Below are 24,645 nucleotides of genomic sequence, written 5' to 3' on the forward strand. Positions count from 1 at the left end.
TGTAAAATTAATTTGTGTAACATTTTGGAGAAGACAAAATTCTAAAATCATATTCCTTCACACTTGTAAGTTTCTTCATTGTGAGATTGTTGATGATTCCATAAAGATGAAGCATGGTTGGATTCTACTATGTAACCACAGATCTGACAAACTTTCTAATTATCATAGAAATAAATAGATTTTTTAACTAGGTTCTGCATAAAAATTGTTACATTATGTAAGCTTAAATATTATCAAGGCAGAAAAACTTAGTTTTAAATAACATACTTTTTAGAAATGCTACCTATGCAAATAAATCAAATAAAATATTTTACATTGTACTTTTTAAAACTATACTATTTTTGATTCACCGTTAGCATCTAGAGGATAGGTAGATGTCAGGAAAAAGGCCCATAATCACCCAAAGTCATTTATAAAGCTCCATTGTAAAGTACAACCCCATCACATTTTCAAGATATTTTCCTTACTTCTGACAAAAAAAAAAACCTTACTACTATTATAATAGAATTACCTACCTATAGATAATCCTATTATACAAAGTAGTAAGATTTTTATCATAGCATTTTAAGAAAAAAAAAAGAATAAAATATACCAATATTGATTCAATAAATGCATTAAGAATAGCACTACACTTAAAAGCAACTTATAATCAAATAAAATACCTATATCTTTTAATCTATAATTAGTAAAAAGAGATGGAAAGTATTTTAATGTAACACTAGCTAATTTCTTTCATCAACTACATTTAAAAGAAACCTAGTAAGTACACCAACTAAAGCTTGACATGACTGATAGAAGGATTTTAGAATCACTTGCTCTAGTTTGTGTAATGCATATTCAATTTTAGAACGTTGGACAAATTCTTAATGTGTTTTATTTACCTTTGCTTTTGAATTATGAACAGTGGTATTGTGTCTGTACAATTTCTTTTTTGTATCAAATTCTTTTCGACAAAATTTGTGTAAAGCTTTAAGATAAATTAAGAAATAAGGAAAAGAAACTTCAATCTTGTTTGAGTTGAAAATGCTTTTCAAACCATTGCAGTTATATTGTTTAAATAAATATATCTATTTAATTGTTTATCATAGTAACTTAAGAGTAACTATACCTATACAAGATACATTTTATTAAAATTCAAGCAAAAATTGTACATTAAAAATCAAAAATATTTTTAAAATTAAATGCTTTACATTCCTTGATCACAGTGTTTGCAACTTAACATCTTTGAGTGAATCTTAACCATGTGGGTTCTTAAACCGTCTAGGGTAGAAAAATCTTTATTGCAATCCTGGCATTTAGTTTTAGAAGGATGGTCTTTGTCCATGTGACTTTGAAGTTGATCCTTATTACTGAATATTTGAACACAAGAAGGACATCTATGTGCATCTTCACCATGTTTGCTTGTCATGTGTTTAGTTAGGTCCTAAAAATGTATTTTTTAGATAAGAACCAGAGATCACTAAAAAAACAGCAGTTATCTAATTATTAGTCTTAATAATTTTTGTATAGAAATTTAACAACCAAAAATCTATAAATACTAAAAATCCCCTCCCCCCCTTTCTGATAATAAAACTATCAAGATGCAAATGATAAAAACTTACCCTTTTATTATCAAATTTTTCATCACATGTATTACATACCTTTTATTATCAAATTTTTCATCACATGTATTACATACATGAAGACCGGAATGATTAGTCAAAACATGTTTTGGGTAATACTTAGAAACCAGCTGTTTTAGACAATATTCACAGAATATTTTCATTTTTCCATGTTTCATTGTTTTTATGTGGAAATTATAATCTTCAATAGAATTAAACTCAATTTGACACAGCGCACATTCTAAAACTTTATTTAGCTCCTTTGTACTTCTTGCTCTCTTACGTTTTATAGCTCCATTTCCCTTTTTTGGACTTTTTTTGGTCTCTGAATTTGTTTCATCATTCTTGATTAGATGGTTAACAGCCCTGTGCTTCTTTAAAATCTTTGCTGTGCGAAAATTCTTTTGGCAGACATCACATTTATTTGATTCTTAGAATTAAAAAATATTTAATAAAATGACTTTGTATGATCTAGGAAATATTTAGGTACTAATTTGCACATATACAGAGTGACCACTCAAAATTTATAAATATATAGTACATAAAAATTTTCATAGTACCATATAGTACACAAAATTTTAACTAATAAATGTAGTAATACCATATAGTACCAAATATCCTTATACTAAAGTAACAGGATGTTTGTATGTTTGTTTGTCTGTGTATTTGTACCGAAGGATCTCGCTAACCGCTGAACTGATAGGGTTCTCCTTAACAGGGTAGCTTCCCATAGGTTCCGGGAAGGTTTATAACTATTTTCTTGGGGGGTGGGACACCCCCATCCCCCCAAAAATTAAAAATACCCCCCCAAAAAATTTTTTTTTTAACTAAAATGATAGAAGGGCACCCCCCCCAAAAAAAAAAATTTTACACCCCCCAAAAATATTTTTTTAAAATTTTTCTTTTAAAATATAAAAAAAGAAATTGGGTTATAAAATTCGACTCCCCCATCCTCAAGGGCCCCTAGAGGCCTCTAGGTGCGTAGCCGCTAGTTTAAAAAATAGTACCTATATATCTTATTAAATAAAGTAGTAAGGGTTTTATGTCTGAAGCTTAAGATCTCATTATCTACTGAACCAATTAGGTTAAAAATTTTAGGTAAGCTTCACTGAGGTCGTATGATGGTTTTAGCAGGGTGTCGGAGCCGTATAATTTTGATGCGGCTCCGGCTCCGGCTCCGCGGAGACGTATTTGGAAATACGGCTCCGGCTCCAGCTCCGGCTCCAGCTCCGGCTCCGGCTCCTACCTTAAAATTAATATATCAATTTTTTTTCATTATTGAATTTGATAAAATAAAATAAATAATATAAAATATTTTGCTTTTATTTGATTAAAGCTATATAAAAGTAGAAGGATGTGTGTCTATTTGTTAAGTAACAATAGTTTTTCAGTTTATTATATGGAAAAAGACCGTTGCCAAATTATAATATTACTTTAAAAAATCATTTTTAACTAGTCCGGAGCCGGAGCAGTTTTTAATGAAAAATAGGGCTCCGGATCCGGCTCCGGCTCCACCAAAAATGTTGCTGCTCCCGGCTCCGGCTCCAGAACACTGGGTTTTATGCTATTTAATTTTTAGAATGACTTTGTTTTCTTTCCATGATCCGAATTTTTTTTCTTCTTCTTTTAAATTATGACTTTATTTACCTTCCTGAAAAGATTAAGAATCAAAAAACAGTTTATAAAAATATTGACCGTTAAAAAGTTATCCTTAAATAACTGTCAAAAACACCTGAATTTGCTAAAACGTCCAAAATTGTCAGTCTTTTGAGGATAGCCCTTGCTATGATCAAAATCTTTAAAAATCGTTTTTTTTTAATTCTTTAATCTACTCTTCAAAGCAAATTTAGGAAGTTATATAAAGCCATAGTTTTTTTTATGAAAATCAAAATTGACATATTGCTGAAAAAAAAACTAACAGAACACTTTTTTTGATGTCAATTGTCATAAAATAAATGGGTTAAAATAATGCACCAAAAATTTTTGCATTTTGAGTCGGTCTACTATACATACACCTCCAAGGTCCTACCCTAACCCAGCAGAGCATTCTTTCTTAACCAAACTTGGTCATCTAGCAATATACATATAAAGCACTAATTAACAAGGATGACAACATCCATAAAAGCGAAGCACTGAAACGAAAGGACAAACGGACATTAACACTTGTATAGTGTCAGAACTGAATAAGCATAATATATATGTATAAGAGTCAAAGCAAAATTGTAAGTTAATTTGTTGAAAAACTGCTTGATTCAGGATAATGTTTATGGACATACTTACATTTTTAGGACTTGATTATAGAGTTGCTTCGCTTATTACATTATGCTTTGTTGTCCCAGGAATCAATATACCAAAAATCAGATAAATCGGATGATTAGATCACAAAAAATTTGTTGTTAAAAAGTAAAAAAATCAACATGTTTAAAATGGACGTACGGACATTTTGGTAATGATTATAGAGTTGCTACGCTTTCTAAATCGTACCTAACTATTAAAGGAATCACCATGCAAAATTTGAAATCGATAGGACAATTCTAACATGCCTAAATTAACGAAAAAAGCTATCCGTTACGGACGTACGGACGGACCGACCCTAATTATAGAAAAGCTTCGCTTTTAAAAATTTAAAGGTTAAAAATTTAGCCTATGTATTTAACCGCTTCAGCACTCATAAAAATATGAAGAACAAGAAGAGTTTTAGATCTTATAAGAAATAATAAAAATCATTGAAGCAAAAATATGTATGATCAAGGTGATTTTGAGTCATTGCATATCTCAGAGCTGCAGTGATTTTAGAAACAAAATTAAAAAGCATTTTTGTAATATAAAATAAATAGGTACTCAATATCAATAATGATTTTATATGAATGTGGATGAATTTTTATCCTGAGTAGATGAATTTTAATGTCAAAGAAAGAATAAATAATAATCATAATAAATATATAAAAAAAAACAGGTATAATAAATACTATTTCTACAAATTTTATTTTGTAAGTATAATGTAATATTACAAACAATATTATCATACTTATTCATTTTTAAAATAATATTTAAAAATTTTCATATAGTACCAAAATTTTAACTCATATAGTACATAGGTATAGTACCTAATTTGTCATATAGAACCAAAAATTTGACTATTTAGTACATATAGTACACAGTGGCCACCCTGCATATAGAAAATTTGACAACAAATATAATAATACTCTCACCTTTTGACACACAAAGTCTTTTGTGTACATCTAAATCACCCTGTGTTTCAAAATATTTCTCACATAAAATGCAAAAATATTCAGTACTAATATCACACAAAGAAAAATCTTGCTCAACTTCAAAATTTTCAATTTTAGCCTCTGATTCCTCAATGCTATCATGAACATCATCATCAAATGATTCCTCAAATTTATTACTTAGTAGTTGTTCAGGTAACTCTTTTTTAACAAGATCATTTAGTAGTGCAACTTCATGCTTTGTGGATTGAATCTTCATAAGATCTTCATGAATTGTATCTGCAATAAAACATTTAATGGGAATTTTTTAAACAAATAGTAAAAGCTTATTGTAATAACTGTATATAAATAATAAGAAATAAAGAAAAATTTAAGAACTTACCCAAAGTTTGTTTAACAATTTTGAGATTTGAAATAATTGACAAAATATTCTCAGTGTAAGAAATTTCCTGCCCTATCACAGACAGAAAAACCTGACATTGGTTGATGTTGCTGACAGCTCTGACCAATGATTTATCAGCTTCAGCAACATGATAACTAAATTCTTTTTCTACTATTTCATGAGAAGTTGTTAATGAATCATCATCAATATAAATATTAATATCGTTATTAGAAAAAGTTTCTTTCTTGATTGCAACCATATCATTGTCCTTTTCTTCCATTTTAATTCTGAAAATCAAATTTAAAAAAAATACAAATTCTGAATATTAAGAAAACCATTCATTCCGATGCTGGTGTAGGTATTGTCCCTCTTATATGTGATTTCATGTGTGTTTTCAGATTATTACTTTGATTGAATCCTCTACCACAGAGGTTACAAACATGTGGTTTTTCACCATTATGGACAAATCTATGGCGGGCCAGCATATTCTGTTTCCGAAATTTAGCTCCACATTCCTGAATATTGAAAAAATTATAGAACTTTTATTATATTACATAAAGCTATAAGGTGTTTTAGTTTGTCCCTTTAGATCTTGATACCCACAAAATAAATTGAGTTCTGCCTTTTAGGGGAACTTTACATAGGTCATAGGATGGTTTCAACAACTTAAACAAATATCAACAAAAAAATGTTTACCTTGCACTCATAAGGTTTCTCCCCTGTATGTATCCTACATACATTTTTTGTCATTTCTTTTTATTACATATTGAACGCAAACTAGAATTGCTGGACCGATTAGGTTGTTCCTTTTAGGTAATATAACTCCCTTATCCGATTTTTGACATTTCACACTCAAAAGGGATAGTTTCACGAAGTGCATTTAAAAAAACATAGTGAACTCTAAGTTTTTTCTATTTTAAATAACGTAGTAGTGCATAATATAAAGTTATTGATTAAAATTAAAAGATTTGACCAGGGATTTTCCTTAAAAAATGAGTTTTTCATTTTTATTTTCAACTTCGTTGCAGGTTATATTTGGCAAAAACTTTTTATCATAAATACAACTTTAGATAGCATTTACTAGTTAAAAGAACTTCAAACTTTTTATACAACAAAATACACATAACAACAAAGAATGACCAATAAAATATTTAATAAAGTACTTAGAGTAGTGCTCTTTTTATATATCTTAGTAGAATATATTAGGCACTGGATAGATATGATTGTGATAAAGAATTTAAACATTGACCTGACCGAACTTTTTTTATTTGACAATATCTAAAAAAGTTAGCAATTTGCAACATAAATTACATGAGAATGGTCTTTATATATATATATATGTTGTATGGTTAGTTGGTATTTCCGCGTGAGATAATGTGTATATTGTAAGTAAACCGGACGGTTTTCTTTATTTTTTAAAAAGAATCTACCTATAGAAAACCTGTCCTATAATGAACCGGACGTTATTTTTTATGTTTTTTAAGTAACTTGTCCCAAGGGGAACCCCTGTTAAATTTTTTTATAATTCTTGTGAAAAATGTGGAAAAAGATTCTCTGATATTTGTGTTTTGGCTATACATATTTGGAAAAAATAGACCATTCTCATGTAATTTATGTGGCAAATCACTTTGACTTTTTTAGATAATGTCAAAAAAAAGTTTGGTCTGGTCAATGTTAAAAATTCTTTAACACATAATCATATCTATCCAATGCCTAATATATTCTACTAAGACATATAAAAGTTCACTACTCTAAGTACCTTAACTCTTTAAATACACTTCGTAGAACTATCCCTTTATGACCACCCGCCCTCATTTTAATATAACCCCTCAAGGTAAACAATTATAAAAGTGTTTTATAAAAGTTTTACCCCTTTATTGAGATATTGTCCCTCACCCCTTATCTCACAAAATAGCATCCTAGCAGTCAGGCGACCAACATTTAATGAATTTTCTACATAAATGGCAAATACGTTCCTTTCATGGATTTTATATAGGAATTTTAATATAAAACTTATTCACAGACTATTAAAGAATAAGACTTTAAATGTTTTACAAAAAAGGGATATTAATTAAAGATAGTATACCTAATGAGTTAAACCCAAACTAATTCAACACTTTCAAAAGTGTTTTAACCCCCCCAGGTCAGGCGACCAACAATTAGTTAATTTTTTATATAAATGATTGACAAATATGTTCCTTGCATGGAGTATGTATTGTCTTTTTATTTTGAAACCTTTGTTACAGACTATAAAAGAATATGAATCTAAATGTTTTACAAAAAGTGGACATAATTAAAAGATAGTAGGTATGATGAGTTAAAACAGTGGTGTATATCTGCATGGGTAGGAAAATGTAGGAGGAAGGGGGGGGGGGGAAATGAAGAAATAAACAGTCCTGAAAATATTTTTTCCCTATCCTTGGAAAAAAAAAAACAAGAAAAATATTTGGGAGGGGGAAAAATGAATTTAATAAAGAGAACTGAAAACATTTTTCCTTTTTTTCCCCCTCCTTGGAGGAAAAATCTGAGGGGGGGAAATGAAATATTTTGCAGCAGGGGAAAAAAATATTGTGCATAATATACACCCCTAAGTCAAATTAAAACTGAAGCTAATTCAAAACCTATAACGCTAAAACTGAAATGAGCCTGCTAACTACTCTATTTATATGTGTCGGCAAGAACCTGTAAAAAACATTCTAGCAGGGGAGGATTTTACGCAATTACCCATTTGCATTCTCATTATAAATCTATACACCTTAAAATAAGGATCGAGAATTGTAAAATTAATTTGTGTAACATTTTTGGAGAAGACAAAATTCTAAAATCATATTCCTTCACACTTGTAAGTTTCTTCATTGTGAGATTGTTGATGATTCCATAAAGATGAAGCATGGTTGGATTCTACTATGTAACCACAGATCTGACAAACTTTCTAATTATCATAGAAATAAATTAATTTTTTAACTATGTTCTGCATAAAAATGGTTAAATTATGTAAGCTTAAATTATCAAGGCAGAAAAACTAAATTTTAAATTACATAATTTTTAGAAATGCTACCTACCTATGCAAATAAATCAAATAAAATATTTTTCATTGTACATTTTAAAATTATACTATTTTGGATTCACCGATAGCATCTAGAGGATAGGTAGATGTCAGGAAAAAGGCCCATAATCACCACAAGTCATTTATAAAGCTCCATTGTAAAGTACAACCACATCACACAAGAAATTTTCAAGATATTTTCCTTACTTCAGACAAAAAAAACCTTACTACTATTATAATAGGATTACCTATAGGCTATAGGTAATCCTATTATACAAAGTAGTAAGATTTTTATCATAGCATTATAAGAAAAAAAAGAATAAAATATACCAATATTGATTCAATAAATGCATTAAGAATAGCACTACACTTAAAAGCATACTTATAATCAAATAAAATACCTATATCTTATAATCTATAATTAGTAAAAAGAGATGGAAAGTATTTTAATGTAACACTAGCTAATTTCTTTCATTCGACTAAATTTCAAAGAAACCTAGTATGTACACCAAACTAAAGCTTGACATGACTAATAGAAGGATTTTAGAATCACTTGCTCTAGTTTGTGCATATTCAATTTCAGAATGTTGGACAAATTCTTAATGTGTTTTATTTACCTTTGCTTTTGAATTATGAACAGTGATATTGTGTCTGTACAATTTCTTTTTTGTATCAAATTCTTTTCAACAAAATTTATGTAAAGCTTTAAGATAAATTAAGAAAAGAAACTTCAATCTTGTTTGAGTTGAAAATACTTTTCAAACCATTGCAGTTTAAATAAATACATATATCTAGTTAATTGTTTATCATAGTAACTTAAGAGTAACTATACCTATACAAGATACATTTTCTTAAAATTTAAGCAAAAATTGTACATTAAAAATCAAAAATATTTTTTAAATCAAATGCTTTACATTCCTTGATCACAGTGTTTGCAACTTAACATCTTTGAGTGAATCTTAACCATGTGGGTTCTTAAACCGTCTAGGGTAGAAAAATCTTTATTGCAATCCTGGCATTTAGTTTTAGAAGGATGGTCTTTGTCCATGTGACTTTGAAGTTGATCCTTATTACTGAATATTTGAACACAAGAAGGACATCTATGTGCATCTTCACCATGTTTGCTTGTCATGTGTTTAGTTAGGTCCTAAAAATGTTAGTATTTTTTAGATAAGAACCAGAGATCACAAAAAAACAGCAGTTATCTAATTATTAGTCTTAATAATTTTTGTATAGAAATTTAACAACCAAAAATCTATAAATACTAAAAATCCCCTCCCCCCCTTTCTGATAATAAAACTATCAAGACGCAAATGATAAAAACTTACCCTTTTATTATCAAATTTTTCATCACATGTATTACATACATGAAGACCGGAATGATGAGTCAAAACATGTTTTGGGTAATACTTAAAAACCAGCTGTTTTAGACAATATTCACAGAATATTTTCATTTTTCCATGTTTCATTGTTTTTATGTGGAAATTATAATCTTCAATAGAATTAAACTCAATTTGACACAGCGCACATTCTAAAACTTTATTTAGCTCCTTTGTACTTCTTGCTCTCTTACGTTTTATAGCTCCATTTCCCTTTTTTGGACTTTTTTTGGTCTCTGAATTTGTTTCATAATTCTTGATTAGATGGTTAACAGCCCTGTGCTTCTTTAAAATCTTTGCTGTGCGAAAATTCTTTTGGCAGACATCACATTTATTTGATTCTTAGAATATAAAAAATATTTGATAAAATGACTTTGTATGATCTAGGAAAATGTTTAGGTACTAATTTGCACATATAGAAAATTTTACAACAAATATAATAACAATCTCACCTTTTGACACACAAAGTCTTTTGTGTACATCTAAATCACCCTGTGTTTCAAAATATTTCTCACATAAAATGCAAAAATATTCAGTACTAATATCACACAAAGAAAAATCTTGCTCAAATTCAAAATGTTCAATTTCAACCTCTGATTCAATGATTGATTCCGCAGTGCTATCATAAACATCATCATCAAATGATTCCTTTAATTTATTACTTAGTAGTACTTCAGGTAATTCTTTTTTAACAAGATCATTTAGTGGTTCATAATTATGCTTTGTGGATTGAATCTTCATAAGATCTTCATGAATTGTATCTGCAATAAAACATTTAATGGGAATTTTTTAAACAAATAGGTTTGGTTAAGAGTAAAAGCTAATTGTAATAACTGTATAAAAATAATAAGAAATAAAGAAAAATTGAAGAACTTACCCAAAGTTTGTTTAACAATTTTGAGATTTGAAATAATTGACAAAATTTTCTCAGTGTAAGAAATTTCCTGCCCTATCACAGACAGAGAAACCTGACATTGGTTGATGTTGCTGACAGCTCTGACCAATGATTTATCAGCTTCAGCAACATGATAACTAAATTCTTTTCCCACTATTTCTTGAGAAGTTGTTAATGAATCATCATCAATATAAATATTAATATCGTTATTAGAAAAAGTTTCTTTCTTGATTGCAACCATATCATTGTCCTTTTCTTCCATTTTAATTCTGAAAATCAAATTTAAAAAAAATACAAATTCTGAATATTAAGAAAACCATTCATTCCGATGCTGGTGTAGGTATTGTCCCTCTTATATGTGATTTCATGTGTGTTTTCAGATTATTTCTTTGATTGAATCCTCTACCACATAGGTTACAAACATGTGGTTTTTCACCACTATGGACAAATCTATGGCGGGCCAGCATATTCTGTTTCCGAAATTTAGCTCCACATTCCTGAATATTGAAAAAATTATAGAACTTTTATTATATTACATATAGCTAAGATGTTTTAATTTGTCCCTTTAGATCTTGATCCTACAAAACAAATTAAGTTCTACCTTTTAGGGGAGCTTTACATAGGTCATGGGATGGTATAAACAACTTAAACCAATATCAACAAAAAAATGTTTACCTTGCACTCATAAGGTTTCTCCCCTGTATGTATCCTACAAACATTTTTGTCATTTTCTTTTCTTACATATTAAACACGATCTAGAATCACTGGACCAAATAGGTCGTTCTATTAGGTAATAAACTACCTTATCCCATTTTTGCATTTCACACTCAAATTCCCCCTCCCCCCCCCCCTCTGTACAGGTAAAAATTTTAAAAAATCTTTTATTTTTTGAAGAGTTAGAAGTCAACCTATGAAACAAAATATGCATATTTTTGAATGTGTTTCACATATTTGAAGAAAAAAATGCATAGGTATTTTGTTTCATAAGTTGACTTCTATCTCTTCAAAATTTTTTTTTTTTTTTTCATTTTTACCTGTACAGAGAGGACCTGGAGGCCTGGAGCTCCGGAACCTGGAGGCCTATCCTAAAAATCTTAAAACTTGGGAAAATTCATCATATAAGAATGATTTTATCCCTAATAACCTATCCTCTCAGTCCAAAGATAAAGCCTATACTCACTGTTTACGCAAATGTGTCAAAACTCCCCCCCCCCCCCTTTATCCGCTCAAGGGAAAATTTCTGGAGGCGTTTAATAAAAGTTTTACCCCTGTATTAAGATTTTATACCCCCCCCCCAAAAAAAAAAGAAGATTGATTGTCTTTGCGGTCAAGGACCAACAATAAATGAATTTTCTTTATAAATGACAAATATGTTCCTAGCATGCAGTTTGTATGAGAGCTTTCGTTTAAAACCTTTGTCACAGACTATTAAAGAATATGATTTTAAATGTTTTACAAAAAAAGGGATATTAATTAAAGATAGTATACCTAATGAGTAAAAATAAAACTAATTCAACACTTTCAAATAAGTTTTAACCTTCCCCCCCCCCCTTTTTTTTTTATAATTGACAAATATGTTTGTTGCATGGATTTTGTATTGGGTTTTTAATTTTTAAACCTTTGTTACAGACTATAAAATATGATTTTAAATGTTTTATTAAAAAAGGAGCATTAATTAAATATAGTATAATGAGTTAAAATAAAACTCTTAACTCCTTAAACTTTAATATTGAAATGAGCCTGCTACCTTCTCTATCTATATATATACATGTTGGCAAGAATCTGTCAAAACCATTCTAGCAGGGAAGGCTGGGACTTTATAAGGCTAAAGTTATATATAAAAAGCAGTAAGAATTTACAGAATAAAAACCATAGAGGATTTGGTGTTTTAAGTTTTTTTTTTTGGTGGATTTACCATTTGCCATCCCATTCCAATTAAAACTTTCTGACACCTGCAAAAGAATACAATTCAGTATTCTTTAGTCAATTTATTTAACATTTAGAAGAACATAAAAATCATATGCCTTCACACTTATAAATATCTTCATTGTGAGATTGTTGATGATTCCATAAAGCTGAAGGATGGTTGGATTCTACTATGTAACCACAGATCTGACAAACTTTCTAAATATCATACAAATAAACACATTAACTTTATAACTAGGTTCTGCATAAAAATGTTGAAATTATGTACCTAAGCTTAAAATTATTAAGGCAGGAACACTAAGTAGGAGAGGTGGGTTGAGATCAGAAGAACCACACTTTTGTGATAAATCTCATATTTTTAACAACAAGGATGACAACATCCATAAGTAGCGAAGCACAAAAAATCGTCGATTGAATACGTAGATTTAAAAGGTTTTTACTAAAATCAAGAATAGAATTATTGGATGAAATAAACATGAAACCTTGTTTTATTTTGCATGATGACGATGGTCAAAGTAAACTATATTAAAGATGCTCATAACAATGGGAAAAATTATTTTGATACAGATATCCCATAAAAGTTTGAAAATTGCATAAAAAAAACAAAGATATGGGGAAATATGTAAAACATATAAAAATAGCCAAAAACCTGATAAAAGGCAGTCTGGCCGTCATGGTTGTTTTATTAAAACGATAAAAAATTGAATTTTTAAATCCTTAACTTAAAAAAATTTGAAAATCGGACCATATACACTGAAGATATGAAAAAAAGTGTTAAATATATAAAAATAGCCCAAAACCTGCTAAAAAAGGCAGTCTGGCCTTCATGGTTATCTTGTTTAAAAGACGGGAAATTTAATTTTGATATACAGGGTGGGGCAAATAAGACCGGACAAACTTTAAACGGCCATAGCGCCAAAACTACTTGACCAATCAGGACGTTTGACCCTACTATAAAAAGCTTAGGTAATTACCTTTTAGCACAAAAAAATCTTTGGACGAAGATGGGCTCGTACTCCGAGCTGGCCGCGTTTATGTTCAACAAGGCAGATTCGAAATGCGCCGGTGGAATAATCTGGATTCTCGACTAGGGCCCATTAAATCGGATCTCAGCCCATCTGTAGATGAGGTAGAGTTATGCAACTTGCTGGGGATACTGTTAGAAATATAAATAAGACACTAGACAAGACTAGAGCTCTCTATCTAAAGTGGCTTGGCTGTAGTACTCCGGCAAAGTGAAACTTGGCAGATGTTAAGATGTCAAAAATTGTGTGAAATCGTGAAAATTTCTCGGTTCGCGACGTTAGAGACCCATGGAACTTAAAAACTCATTTTAGACTATGGATTGCGCCTACAACCCTAGCTGAATCTTCATGCCATTTCCAAAAAGGTATAGAACGTCGTTCCAGCTCAACTGTGGTCCAAATAAGAGCCTCCGTGTCAAAGGGTAGCGTTAAAGTTGGGTGAATTTAGATCCTGCGGTTACTTACGTTCCTAAGGAAATGGGGCCTCCCAGCAGCCCGATCTTAATTCAATGGAATTTTGGGCCTGGGGCTACTTTGAAGCATGCACCATTAGACATGCCTATACAACAAAGAACTCCCTCATTGCCACCATCAAGGAGAAATTCGCCAGCTTGGACAGGGACATGGTGACCAGGGCCTGCGGGCGGTTCGGGGGGCGGGTGAAGGCGGTGATTGAGGCTGGCGGAGATTTTATTGAATAATCTAATAGCCATATACATATTTTGCTTGCCAGTTTTTAAAATTCAATAAAACCTTGAAAAATGACGATTTTATGTTCATTTGTTTAAAAGTTAGAATTTGTCCGGTCTTATTTGCCCCACCCTGTATATAACTGAAAAATTTTGAAAATCGGACTATAAACAGTGAAGATATGGAGAAAAATGTTAAATATATAAAAAAAACAGTCTAAAACCTGCTAAAAAGGCAGTCTGGCTGTCATGGTTGTTTTCTTTGAAAGACGGAAAATTTAATTTTGATATCTATAACTGAAAAAATGTTGAAAATCGGACCATAAACACTGAAGATATGGAGAAAAATGTGAAAAATATAAAAATAGCCTAAAACCTGCTGAAAAGGCAGTCTGGCCTTCATGGTTGTTCCTTTAAACGACGGGAAATTTAATTTTGATATCTGTAACTGAAAAAATTTTGAAAATCGGACCATAAACACTGAAGATATGGAGAAAAATGTGAAAAGTATAAAAATAGCCTAAAACCTGATAAAAATCGGTCCGAACGCCAATGATGTTTTATAGTCAATTGTGCTCCTTAAAGATGGGAATGTTGTCAAAAAATTTCAGCATTCTATCTTTTATAGGAGCTGAGTAAATCCCATTTCCTCCATAGCGTTACGGACGGACTGACTGACTGACGGACGGACGGACAAAGTGAATTATAGAGTAGCTTCGCTACTAAAAAAGATATGATAAGACTACTTTCTTTCATCTATCTACATTTAAAAGAAACCTTGCATTTCAATTGACAACTGATGAAAGATTTTTAGAAAATCTTGCTCTATTTAGTACAAGGGGCAGGTCCTTAAAGTGTAATGTGTTTTATTTACCTTTGCTTTTGAATTGTGAACAGTGGTATTGTGTGTATATAATTTCTTTTTTGTATCAAATTCTATTTGACAAAATTTGTATAAAGCTTTAAGATAAATTAAGTAGGTATTGAACATCTAAAGAAAAAGAATGTTATGAAAAATAGTTAAAAGAAATGATCATAAGAAAATAATCTTCAATCTTGTTTGGGTTGAATATACTTTTCAAATCTTTCCAGTTATATTGTTTAAACAAATATAACTATTTAATTGCTTATCTTAGTAACTTAAGAGCAACTAATTAAAAGTTACAATATATTAAAATTCAAGCAAAAATAATGTGTTAAATTAAAAATAAAAAATATTTTTTCCAATCAAATGCTTTACATTCCTTGATCACAGTGTTGGCAACTAAACATCTTTGAGTGAATCATAATCATATGGGTTCTTAAACCTTTTGTATTATAAAAATCTTTATTGCAATCCTGGCATTTAGTTTTAGAAGGATGGTCTTTTTCCATGTGACTTTTAAGTTGATCCTTATTGCTAAATATTTGAACACAAGAAGGACATCTATGTGCATCTTCACAATGTTTGCTTGTCATGTGTTTAGTCAGGTCCTTAAAAAGTTAGTACTTTTTTAGATAAGATAAGAAGACAGGGGTGTATATTCTGCATGGGATCCCCGGCTCAGGGGGGGGGAAAAAAATAAAAAATAAGTGGTTGGAGGGAAAAAAAATGTAAAAATTAAGAAAACTGAAAACATTTTTTCCATTTCGCCCCCCTCCTTGGTTAAAAAAACTAAAAAAATGTGTGGTAGGAGGGATAAAATAAATAAAATATCGAGTTCTTTAAACATTTTTCTATTTCCCCCCCTACTTTTTAAGAAAAATCTAGGGGGGAAAAAAAATAAAAAATTTTGTAGCAGGGGAAAAAAAATAAATCTTGTGCAGAATATACACCTCTGTAAGAAGATCACTAAAAAAGAGCAGTTATCTAATTTGTCTTAATAATTTTTGAATATAAATTTAACAATTAAAAATCTATAGATAATAAACACTCCCCCCCCCTTCCTTCTGATTTTAAAACTGTTAAGATGTAAATGATTAAAACTTACCCTTTTATTATCAAATTTTTCATCACATGTGTTACAAACATGAAGACTAGAATGATTAGTCAAAACATGTTGTCGATAATAATGAACACTCATCAGTTTTTGACAATAATCACAGGATATTTTCATTTTTCCATGTTTCATTGTTTTTATATGGACATTATAATCTTCAATAGAATTAAACTCAATTTGACACAGAGCACATTCCAATACTTTTTTTCCTGGATCATGGATGCTGGTCATGTGTTTTTTCAGGTCCTTAAAAGTATCTTTATTAAAATAGAAGATGATATTTGTATAATAAAATACAGATAACATGCATGAAAGTTGCTTTCTCTTAAAGTGCCTACTGAGCACTGAAACCTTACCCCCTTATCTTTCAAATAAATTGAATTAAAGGGGTGGTGGATTCTTTGGCCTATGCATAAATGCCCTAACCTTGCAGGGCTACCCAGTTTCTAGAACAAACAAACAAACAAAAAACTAAATAATGGTTGAAGGGGGTTTGCATCTGCAACAAAAAATTTTATTAGTCTACTAAACTTATTGTTTATAATAAAAAATTACACAACCTTCCTCTTCCACCAAATAAAAAAAATGTAATATGTTAAAAGAGAAAAAAATACCTCTTTTAGATCAAATTTTTCATCACAAATGTTACAAACATGAAGACCAGAATGCTTTCTAATAATATGTCGTTGGTAATGCATTAAATACACCTGCTCTTGGCAATATTCACAGAAAATTTTTGCTCCCTTTCGTTTCCTAGCTCCATTTCCCTTCTTTGGACTCTTTTTGGTCTTTGAATTTGTTTCATCTTTCTGAGTTTGATGGTTAACAGCCCGGTGCTCCTTTAAAATCTTTGCTGTGCGAAAATTCTTTTCGCAGACATCACATTTATTTGATTCTTAGAATATAAAAAAAACTTTTAAAAAAATGACTTTTAAAAAATCCAGGAAAATATTTAGGTAGGTACTAATAAATTTGCACATATAGAAAATTTGACAACAAATATAATAATACTCTCACCTTTTGACACACAAAGTCTTTTGTGTACATCTAAATCACCCTGTGTTTCAAAATATTTCTCACATTGAATGCAAAAGTATTCAGTACTAATGTCACAAGAAGAAAAATCTTCAACTTGACAATTTTCAATTTTGGCCTCTGATTTGATGTTTAAATCCCCATTATTATCATATGTAACTTCACAATGTTCAATATTAGCCTCTGATCCAATGATTGATTCCTCATTATAATCATGCATATCATCATTATCATCATGAGGTAGTTGATCAGATATCTCTGCTTTAACAAGGTCACGTAGTAAATCGTCTTCATATTTCAATGGTTGGATATCTAAAAGATCTCCATGAATTTTATCTAGAAAATAAAAACCAAATCAATTGATGAAATAAGACTTTTTAGGGAGTTTGTTTGAAGTAAATTTAATTAAAGTTACTGTATGTAGTAAGTGCTAGGAAATGAAGTAAAACAAAAAATGGTTAAAATCTTACCCAAAGTTTGTTCAGCACTCTTGAGATTTGAAATGATTGACAAAATTTTTGCACTGAATGGATTATCATTATCCCTCCTTATTGCAGCCAGAGAAATCTGACATTGACTGAGACTGCTGACGGCTGTAACCAATGATTTTTCAGCGTCAGCAACATGATCACCAAACTTTTTTCCTTTGCCTAGTGAGTCTTGGCAATTTCTTATTGAATCTTCATCAATATAAATATTTGTATCTTCATTTTCTAATGTGTGATTTAAAACAGTTTCTTGTTTCCCATGTTGAATTACTACTACAGTTCCTTCCATTTTATTTCTTCAAATCAGCCATTTTTCAAAATAGTCTGAAATTTATTAAATCAAAAATACAGATTGAAATTCAAAGAAAATACTTTTTTTCTAAATAATCACAATAAAATTAATCAAACTATTTCAATATTTAACACAGTTTAAAATTTAAACAATAAGCTTTCAATATTATAAAAAAAAAATATTTATAAGTGTATAGGCTTTTAAATATAAAACAATTTACTGAAATAATGTAAGCGGAATCAGAATATAAAAATTAGTTTTCTATTATTCATTGAAGTAGAAAAAAACACATTTTCAATACTGAAATTTAATTTAACAAAAACATTACAGTTAGATTCCCCTATTGTGTATTGTACTGATATGTTTACAGAGTAATAGAAAATCTCTAATAGCAGCCGAGTAAATCACATTTTTTTATAAGACGGATTTTCATTATAAAAAGGCTTATCAAATAAAAAAAACTATCATGTAAAATAATCAATTTTTAATTACTTCTCCACAGAATGGCATAAAAATCATCAATCAGAATTAGGAACAGGTAAGGTCCCTTTTATATGTGAATTCATGTGCACCTTCAGATTATACTTCTGATTAAATCCTCTGCCACACAGGTCACAAACATGCGGAGTTTCTCCGGAGTGGATAAATCTATGGCGGGATAGCTGGCTTCTCTTCCTGAATGCAGCTCCGCATATCTAAATTTCATAGTTAGTATTAAAAATAGGGATGGCAATCCGTCAAATTTTGGGACCGGATTCGGATTCTTACAAGAATGCGTATAAAAAAAGGCGGATTCCAGCGGAATCCGGATTTTTTTTGTTGCGGAATTCGGATTCTAGCAATATTTTAAAGGACTTTTTTGAAAAATTTAAAACATACCTATGACCTAAATATTAATGTTCTTGGTGTTCTCTATAATTCAATTCCGAGAAACAAACCAGATTTTATACTTTATAGTATATAATGATGATAATCTTTGCCTTCAAAAAGGTGGAGTTGAAAGAAAAAACTCAAGAAGCTAATTTTAGCCAACCAATTAAGAATCCAAATCGGCTATTGAAAAACGTATTCCGGATTCGGATTCCAATATTGACCAAAAATTGGGCGGATTCCGGATTCGGATTGCCAACCCTAATTAAAAATATCATTATTTTTCACGAAGTACGAATATGTAGACAAATATTAATAAATAATCAAGGACCTCACAGCTTTTTTAAGAATAAAATTTCATGTTTAATTTTAGGGGTGAGTTAAAACTACCCCCCCCCCCCATATCCCTCCCCTTAAAATATCATTAAAAGACTTATAGCACTACTAAATGGGAGAAGGGGGGGAGGGAAGATAATAATTCAAAGAAGTTTGAAGACAAGTAAAAAACTATAATAAGAAAAAGTCACCTGACATGCAAATGGCTTCTCTCCAGTATGGATTCTGAAATAATTTTTGTCATTTTAGTTTATTGTATAATCCATTAATTTTCCAGAAGACGTGAAAAAGACGATATGTTTCCCTTGCAAATTTAATTATTATAGCCGATTCATTGAAACCCACTCAGATCAAAATGTTTCTAGAAATCGCAGAAACCAGGTATCTTTGTAGTTTGTAGCATTTCTATGGCATTTAAGTATCCAAACTAAAGTAAAAAAGAGTTATGGACTGTAAGATTGGAGAGATCTTCCCCTAAAATAGTTTTAAAACCTTCCCTATTACCTATTTGAATCTTTACTGTAAAAGAGAACAACATCATTTCAGTAATAAGCAGATCCTTCGCTACAAATACACTGAATGCAGATGAAAACATCGTATTTACTCTTGTATTATACAGATTTTTTAATAATGGATGACAAAAAAATTCCTGGTGTGATTATTTAAATTATCTTTTGTATTGAATGCTCCACCACAGACTGCACAACAATATAATTTCAATATTTCAGTGATTTCGAAATATAAAGATGCTTGTTGCTCTTCCATAAAGTGCCTATGGAGGACTGAAACTTATCACATGGTATAATAGTAATATTGAAAACATTTAGACTAACTCTTAGTCAGTAAGGGAAAGAAAACTTAGGGCCAGATGGTTCCAACTATTGCAGAAAGTGCAGTGCATGGTATAGAGTTGCACCTGCTTTGGGGCCAAGACATTGTCCAAACTCTTAATATTACCTATCATCTCACATAGCAGCAGTAAGTACAACTTTCGAACCCTTCACCTACTCAATTAAGCAACAGTCGTGGGTCAGTCATGGAGGGAACATGAAACTTTAAGAAATAAAACTTATTTTAAATTATATCAAAATTATATTCCTTCACACTTGAATATTTTTTCACCATGGCTCTTCATGTGCATGGTTAAATGTCCGTATGTTGTGTAACCACAGATCTGACAAACTTTCTAATCATCATCGGCAAAAAAAATATTTTAATGTTACTTAACATGGAATTCCTTAAAAGATGAGAAATTGTATTTTCGAACTATTATAACATTTTAACAAGGGGGGAGGTGGATGTGCCAAATTTTGAAACCAAAAGTAAAACGTGCATTATCTCAGCCCATAAAAGAGTTACAGCTCTAAAATTCGGCACAACAGTTGCTTTTATGGAGAACAATATGGAACTGTGAAGAAACGGCGGAGGAACCGCCGCTCCCGCCAAAAACCGCCGTTTCCCGCTGAAATTTTTTTTGCCTTTTCTCGCCATAATAGACAATTTTCAATCATCTGAGATAAACTTTTTTTTAATAAAAATTTCGCTTATACTTTCACTTGACACTTGTAAGATTTTACACTTGCAATTTTTTAGTTAATATTGACATGTTTGAAATATTCCAAGTGTCACGTGAAAATATAAGGCAAATAAGGTTCCTCCGCCGTTTCTTCACAGTTCCATATTGTTCTCCATAAAAGCAACTGCTGTGCCGAATTTTAGAGCTGTAACTCTTTTATGGGCTGAGATCATGCACGTTTTACTTTTAGTTTCAAAAAGTGGCACATCCGACTCCCCCTTTTATACCATAAATCGCACTTACATTGTAATGCTTAAGAATTACATTTTTATTCTGTTATAAAATAAATCTTAACAGTTTCCCAAACTAAACAAACAATTTAAAACAAAAGGGAAATATGCATTTTAAGACGCGACTGATACAATATCTTTTTTTCTTCAAAGAACTGATTTATAAATCTATTTGTTAATTTAACTTAACCATACAAAAAAAAAAACTAGGGTAAGGCGAAGTCTGTAATTTTTGACACACACTTCATTAAATGACATTTTCTCCATGTTCTAATCGACTGACAGCAAAAAAACATAAAATCAAATTTGTTCATTATTAAATTGCCTAGGGTGAGGCGGGGCATTACCGGTAATTTTTTTGGTTTTTTGAAAAAAAAATGGGGTAAATATTTATATTTTTAAATGGGACCAAGACCATTAGAAAGCTTACGGAAAGGACTATCAGGTCCTAATAGGACGCTATCCTAGGATTTTTAGAAGTTTGTCATAATTGGACTCAAAGAAATTACCGATAAATGCCCCACGGTGGGGCATTGTGGGTAACGTCTTTTTAACCTAGAAAAAATCGATGGAAAACGGCCAAACGGCCAGTCAAACATAAATAATCATAATTAGTATAGATTATAGGGATTATCCACAAAAATTTTCATAAAGATCGGACTATTCCTTCTATGTCAAAAATCATCTTTTTAAAAAGACGAGAAATTTTGATTTTTTTTTTCACAAAAATTTTCTTTAAAAATAAAATTTAAATTTTTTTATATAAAAAATCCTGTTCTATTCACTTTTTGGCCTAATTCTTAAAAAGCCCATATTGAATTTTAGATTTTACCAAAGAAAACCTGAAAATTTATCTTAAAAATCGAATTTGAATTTTTTTTTCGACGTTACCGAAAAATACCCCGCGCGAACTTTGGTCATTTTTGAAAAAAAATATTAACTCTACATTTAAGCTCTCAACGGATTTGGAAAGAGCGGGCAATTCTTAGTTCAAAAGGTTTTAACGGATCAGTTCTAGGTCTTACCAATTTTTGTGTAGGTCGATCTTTATACACCTAGGTGAAAAAATTTTTGAAAAAAAAAATTTTCGTCCGACTTTGAGACCCAAAAAGTACCCTTAAAATTCATCTCACAAAAATTTCATTTTATACTTTTTTGTAGGAAATTTATTAAGGAACAAATTTGCTTTTATGTTTTTTTCTGTCAGTCGATTAGAACATGGAGAAAAATGTCATTTTCTGAAGGTGGGTAAAAAATTACCGGTAATGCCCCTTACCGGTTAATGCCCCGCTTGACCCTACAAAAAAATATAAAATGAAATTTTTGTGAGATGAATTTTTAGGGTACATATTGGTTCTCAAAGTCGGACGCCTTACCCTAGAGATCAAAGCTTTAAGATGCTATTTACTAAATATAGATTATGGCTTTTAAATTCTGCTATAGAAAATGTTTTTGTTTTTTTTATTTTAAATGTCTGTTTAACTTTGTATATTTTTTTCCTGTTTCTTTGGAAGATGAACAGCGGCATTATGTCTGTACTGTTGGTTCTTTGTATCAAACTCTAGTCAACAAAATATTTGTAAAGCACTTGTGTATTTAAACATGTGGGGATGGAACATTGGAAGATAAATTAATTAATTAAATTTTTTATAATTAAACTGGTGCCAAAAGTTTGAAAACAACGTTTTCTTATTCGTTGCCTCAAAAACTTTTATACAATTTTAATTAGTAAGTTCCAAACTAAGTGTCCATACATTTCAATCAATAGTTTTAATATATAAAGGGTATTTTTGATTATCATCGTTGGGGATGTATAGTGTATACCCATTGTCTTAACCCCCTAAGATCCCCCATGATCTAACCTGACTAAAAGTAATAAATAATAGTGCCCCCCCCCCCCCCCCAACTCCCATATAATATTTCTAATTTTTTTTAAGTGGTCGGGTTAAAGCTCGAAGCCTCCATAATATTGAAATAAACAAGTGCTTTACACTCCTTCATCACAGTGTTTGCATTTAAACTTCATTGAGTGTTCTTCTCTCATGTGCATTTCTAAACTTTTTTTGTAGGGAAATCTTTTATTGCATTTGTCACATTTATTTTTGTGGGGATGTTCTTCGGCTTTGTGACTTTTAAGAAGAGTCTTGTCAGTGAATATTTTGATACAAGAAGGACACTTATGATGATATTCACCATGACTCTCAATCTGATGAGTTCTTAGGTCCTAAAAAAATATCTTTAATAAGTAAATGAAGATTTTAAACAACTATAAAAATCAACTCAACCATGTAAAGTCAATTTCTATTAAATATCCCCGCACTTATCTTTTAAATATCAACTATAAAAGTATAAACTATAGAAGTAAAAATAAAATAAAATTCATTGGTTGAAAACTTACCTTTTTAATATCAAACTTTGTATCACAAATATTACAAGTAAAACTTCTAGAATGTTGCAGCTTAATATGTCGATTATAGGAAAATGAACTCAGTTGTTTTTCACAAAACTCGCAGTTTATTTTTTCGTCCTTGTGCTCCATAATTTTTATATGTTCAATAAACTCTTTCTTAGAATTAAACTTGACATTGCAAATATCACAATGTAAATCAGAAATTTTCAGACCCTTCTTGTCATTTTTTTTTGTATTAGTTTCAACTTTTGGGGTTTCATGTTTAATCTTCATGTGCTTCTTTAAAATATCTGTTGTGCGGAAGCTCTTTTGGCAGATGTCACACTCTGTTGATTCTAGAAGATAAATAGATGAAAAAATAGCAATATTCTAAAAAACCAAAACATGAAAAATATACATAATATCAACATATTCTTGATGGAAAAAACATAGATAGTGCATAGGTAGGTATTGCACAAACATCTATCTGATATTTTTTCTTTCTAATATCTTTTAAAATTAAAATAAAATCTCACCTTTCGACAAACAAAGTCTCTTGTGTACATCTAAATCATCGTTTGTTTCAAAATATTTGTCACAAAATGAACAATAGAATTCAGAGCTAATATCACAAATAATTAAATCTTCAACTTCACATTGTTCACTTTTAACAACTGATTGAATGATAGCATCCTCGGTACTATCATGAACTCCTTCAAGAATATCTTCATCAAATGATTCATCTTCAGGTACTTCTGTTTTAATTTGGTCATCTATCACACAAAGATTGCCTTCATGCTTTACAGGTTTGATCTTTAACAGATCTTCATGAATTGTCCCTAGAAAAAAATTATTCACATTACATTCAAAGAAAGATTTCAACTTGTTAAAACTACTGTAAATTATTTGGAAGTACTTGAAAACTAAAATGAAGATTTCTGTGTGTTTATATTTAAGAGAGAAATCATTTATTCTTACCTAACTGTCGTTTAACAATCTTAAGATTGGAAATAATCGATGAGATTTCATTAGTGCATGAATTTTCTTTTTCGATTTTAGACAAGAAAATTTGACATTGGTTGACATTGCTCACAGCTATTGCCATTGATTTTTCAGCTTCAGCAACATGTTTCACAAACTTTGCTTTGTCGCCTATTATGTCACTGGAGGTAACAACTGAATCAGCTGCAATATAAATAAAAGTATCCTCATGATTTGAATGGATTTCTTGCTTTATTATTTCCATGCGTGGTTCATCAAAGTCATTTTCACCCATT

At 30.4% G+C, this 24,645-nt stretch overlaps 3 protein-coding genes across 5 annotated transcripts; all 3 read right to left on the bottom strand.

The window, feature by feature from the left end:
• Positions 1-1,197: 1,197 nt before the first annotated feature.
• Positions 1,198-10,795, bottom strand: LOC145322139 (uncharacterized). 2 transcript variants are annotated; one of them, XM_080163936.1, is made up of 12 exons: positions 10,516-10,795; positions 10,091-10,399; positions 9,588-9,979; positions 9,178-9,406; positions 8,877-8,938; positions 8,046-8,145; positions 7,410-7,460; positions 5,910-5,941; positions 5,214-5,728; positions 4,814-5,110; positions 1,641-2,031; positions 1,198-1,423 (listed from the first exon to the last, which is right to left on the bottom strand). In XM_080163936.1, exons 1-9 carry the CDS (start codon positions 10,793-10,795, stop codon positions 5,552-5,554), a joined length of 1,632 nt encoding a protein of 543 aa, XP_080020062.1. In that variant the 3' UTR covers positions 1,198-1,423; positions 1,641-2,031; positions 4,814-5,110; positions 5,214-5,551. The 2 variants fall into 2 exon arrangements, with proteins under 2 accessions (XP_080020062.1, XP_080020061.1); XM_080163935.1 differs by having other exon boundaries at positions 1,602-2,031.
• Positions 10,796-10,853: 58 nt separating this feature from the next.
• LOC145322135 (uncharacterized) lies at positions 10,854-18,019 on the bottom strand. Of its 2 annotated transcripts, XM_080163929.1 has the most exons (10): positions 17,658-18,019; positions 17,170-17,523; positions 16,767-17,047; positions 16,144-16,398; positions 15,418-15,646; positions 15,048-15,109; positions 12,558-12,657; positions 11,908-11,958; positions 11,209-11,240; positions 10,854-11,030 (listed from the first exon to the last, which is right to left on the bottom strand). In XM_080163929.1, the coding sequence occupies exons 1-10, from the start codon at positions 17,962-17,964 to the stop codon at positions 10,854-10,856; spliced, it is 1,848 nt and encodes a 615-aa protein (XP_080020055.1). In that variant the 5' UTR covers positions 17,965-18,019. The 2 variants fall into 2 exon arrangements, with proteins under 2 accessions (XP_080020055.1, XP_080020056.1); XM_080163930.1 differs by lacking the exons at positions 15,048-15,109; positions 15,418-15,646.
• Positions 18,020-18,136: 117 nt separating this feature from the next.
• On the bottom strand, positions 18,137-24,644 carry LOC145322140 (uncharacterized). Its single transcript, XM_080163937.1, has 9 exons — positions 24,347-24,644; positions 23,905-24,207; positions 23,378-23,724; positions 22,973-23,203; positions 22,479-22,538; positions 20,272-20,359; positions 19,823-19,871; positions 19,365-19,398; positions 18,137-18,662 (listed from the first exon to the last, which is right to left on the bottom strand). Exons 1-9 carry the CDS (start codon positions 24,642-24,644, stop codon positions 18,486-18,488), a joined length of 1,587 nt encoding a protein of 528 aa, XP_080020063.1. The 3' UTR covers positions 18,137-18,485.
• Position 24,645: the final 1 nt, after the last annotated feature.

The sequence above is a fragment of the Acartia tonsa genome, chromosome 6, assembly GCF_053477335.1.
Source record: "Acartia tonsa isolate MP-2025a chromosome 6, ASM5347733v1, whole genome shotgun sequence".
NCBI classification, from domain to species: Eukaryota; Metazoa; Arthropoda; class Copepoda; order Calanoida; family Acartiidae; genus Acartia; species Acartia tonsa.

What these genes read in the sequence shown, in the direction of transcription:
- LOC145322140 (XM_080163937.1), bottom strand. Translation starts at nt 24,644, where the DNA reads ATGGGTGAAAATGACTTTGATGAACCACGCATGGAAATAATAAAGCAA. An exon ending in CAAAGTTTGATATTAAAAAG is followed by an intron (nt 23,204 to 23,377) that starts GTAAGTTTTCAA and finishes ATATTTTTTTAG; the next exon opens with GACCTAAGAACTCATCAGAT. An exon ending in GCAAACACTGTGATGAAGGA is followed by an intron (nt 22,539 to 22,972) that starts GTGTAAAGCACT and finishes TGTTGACTAGAG; the next exon opens with TTTGATACAAAGAACCAACA.
- LOC145322139 (XM_080163936.1), bottom strand. Translation starts at nt 10,795, where the DNA reads ATGGAAGAAAAGGACAATGATATGGTTGCAATCAAGAAAGAAACTTTT. An exon ending in TTCATAATTCAAAAGCAAAG is followed by an intron (nt 8,146 to 8,876) that starts GTAAATAAAACA and finishes TATGATAATTAG; the next exon opens with AAAGTTTGTCAGATCTGTGG. An exon ending in AGAAACCTTATGAGTGCAAG is followed by an intron (nt 5,729 to 5,909) that starts GTAAACATTTTT and finishes TTCAATATTCAG; the next exon opens with GAATGTGGAGCTAAATTTCG.
- LOC145322135 (XM_080163929.1), bottom strand. Translation starts at nt 17,964, where the DNA reads ATGGAAGGAACTGTAGTAGTAATTCAACATGGGAAACAAGAAACTGTT. An exon ending in AAAAATTTGATAATAAAAGG is followed by an intron (nt 15,647 to 16,143) that starts GTAAGTTTTAAT and finishes TAACTTTTTAAG; the next exon opens with GACCTGACTAAACACATGAC. An exon ending in TTCACAATTCAAAAGCAAAG is followed by an intron (nt 12,658 to 15,047) that starts GTAAATAAAACA and finishes TATGATATTTAG; the next exon opens with AAAGTTTGTCAGATCTGTGG.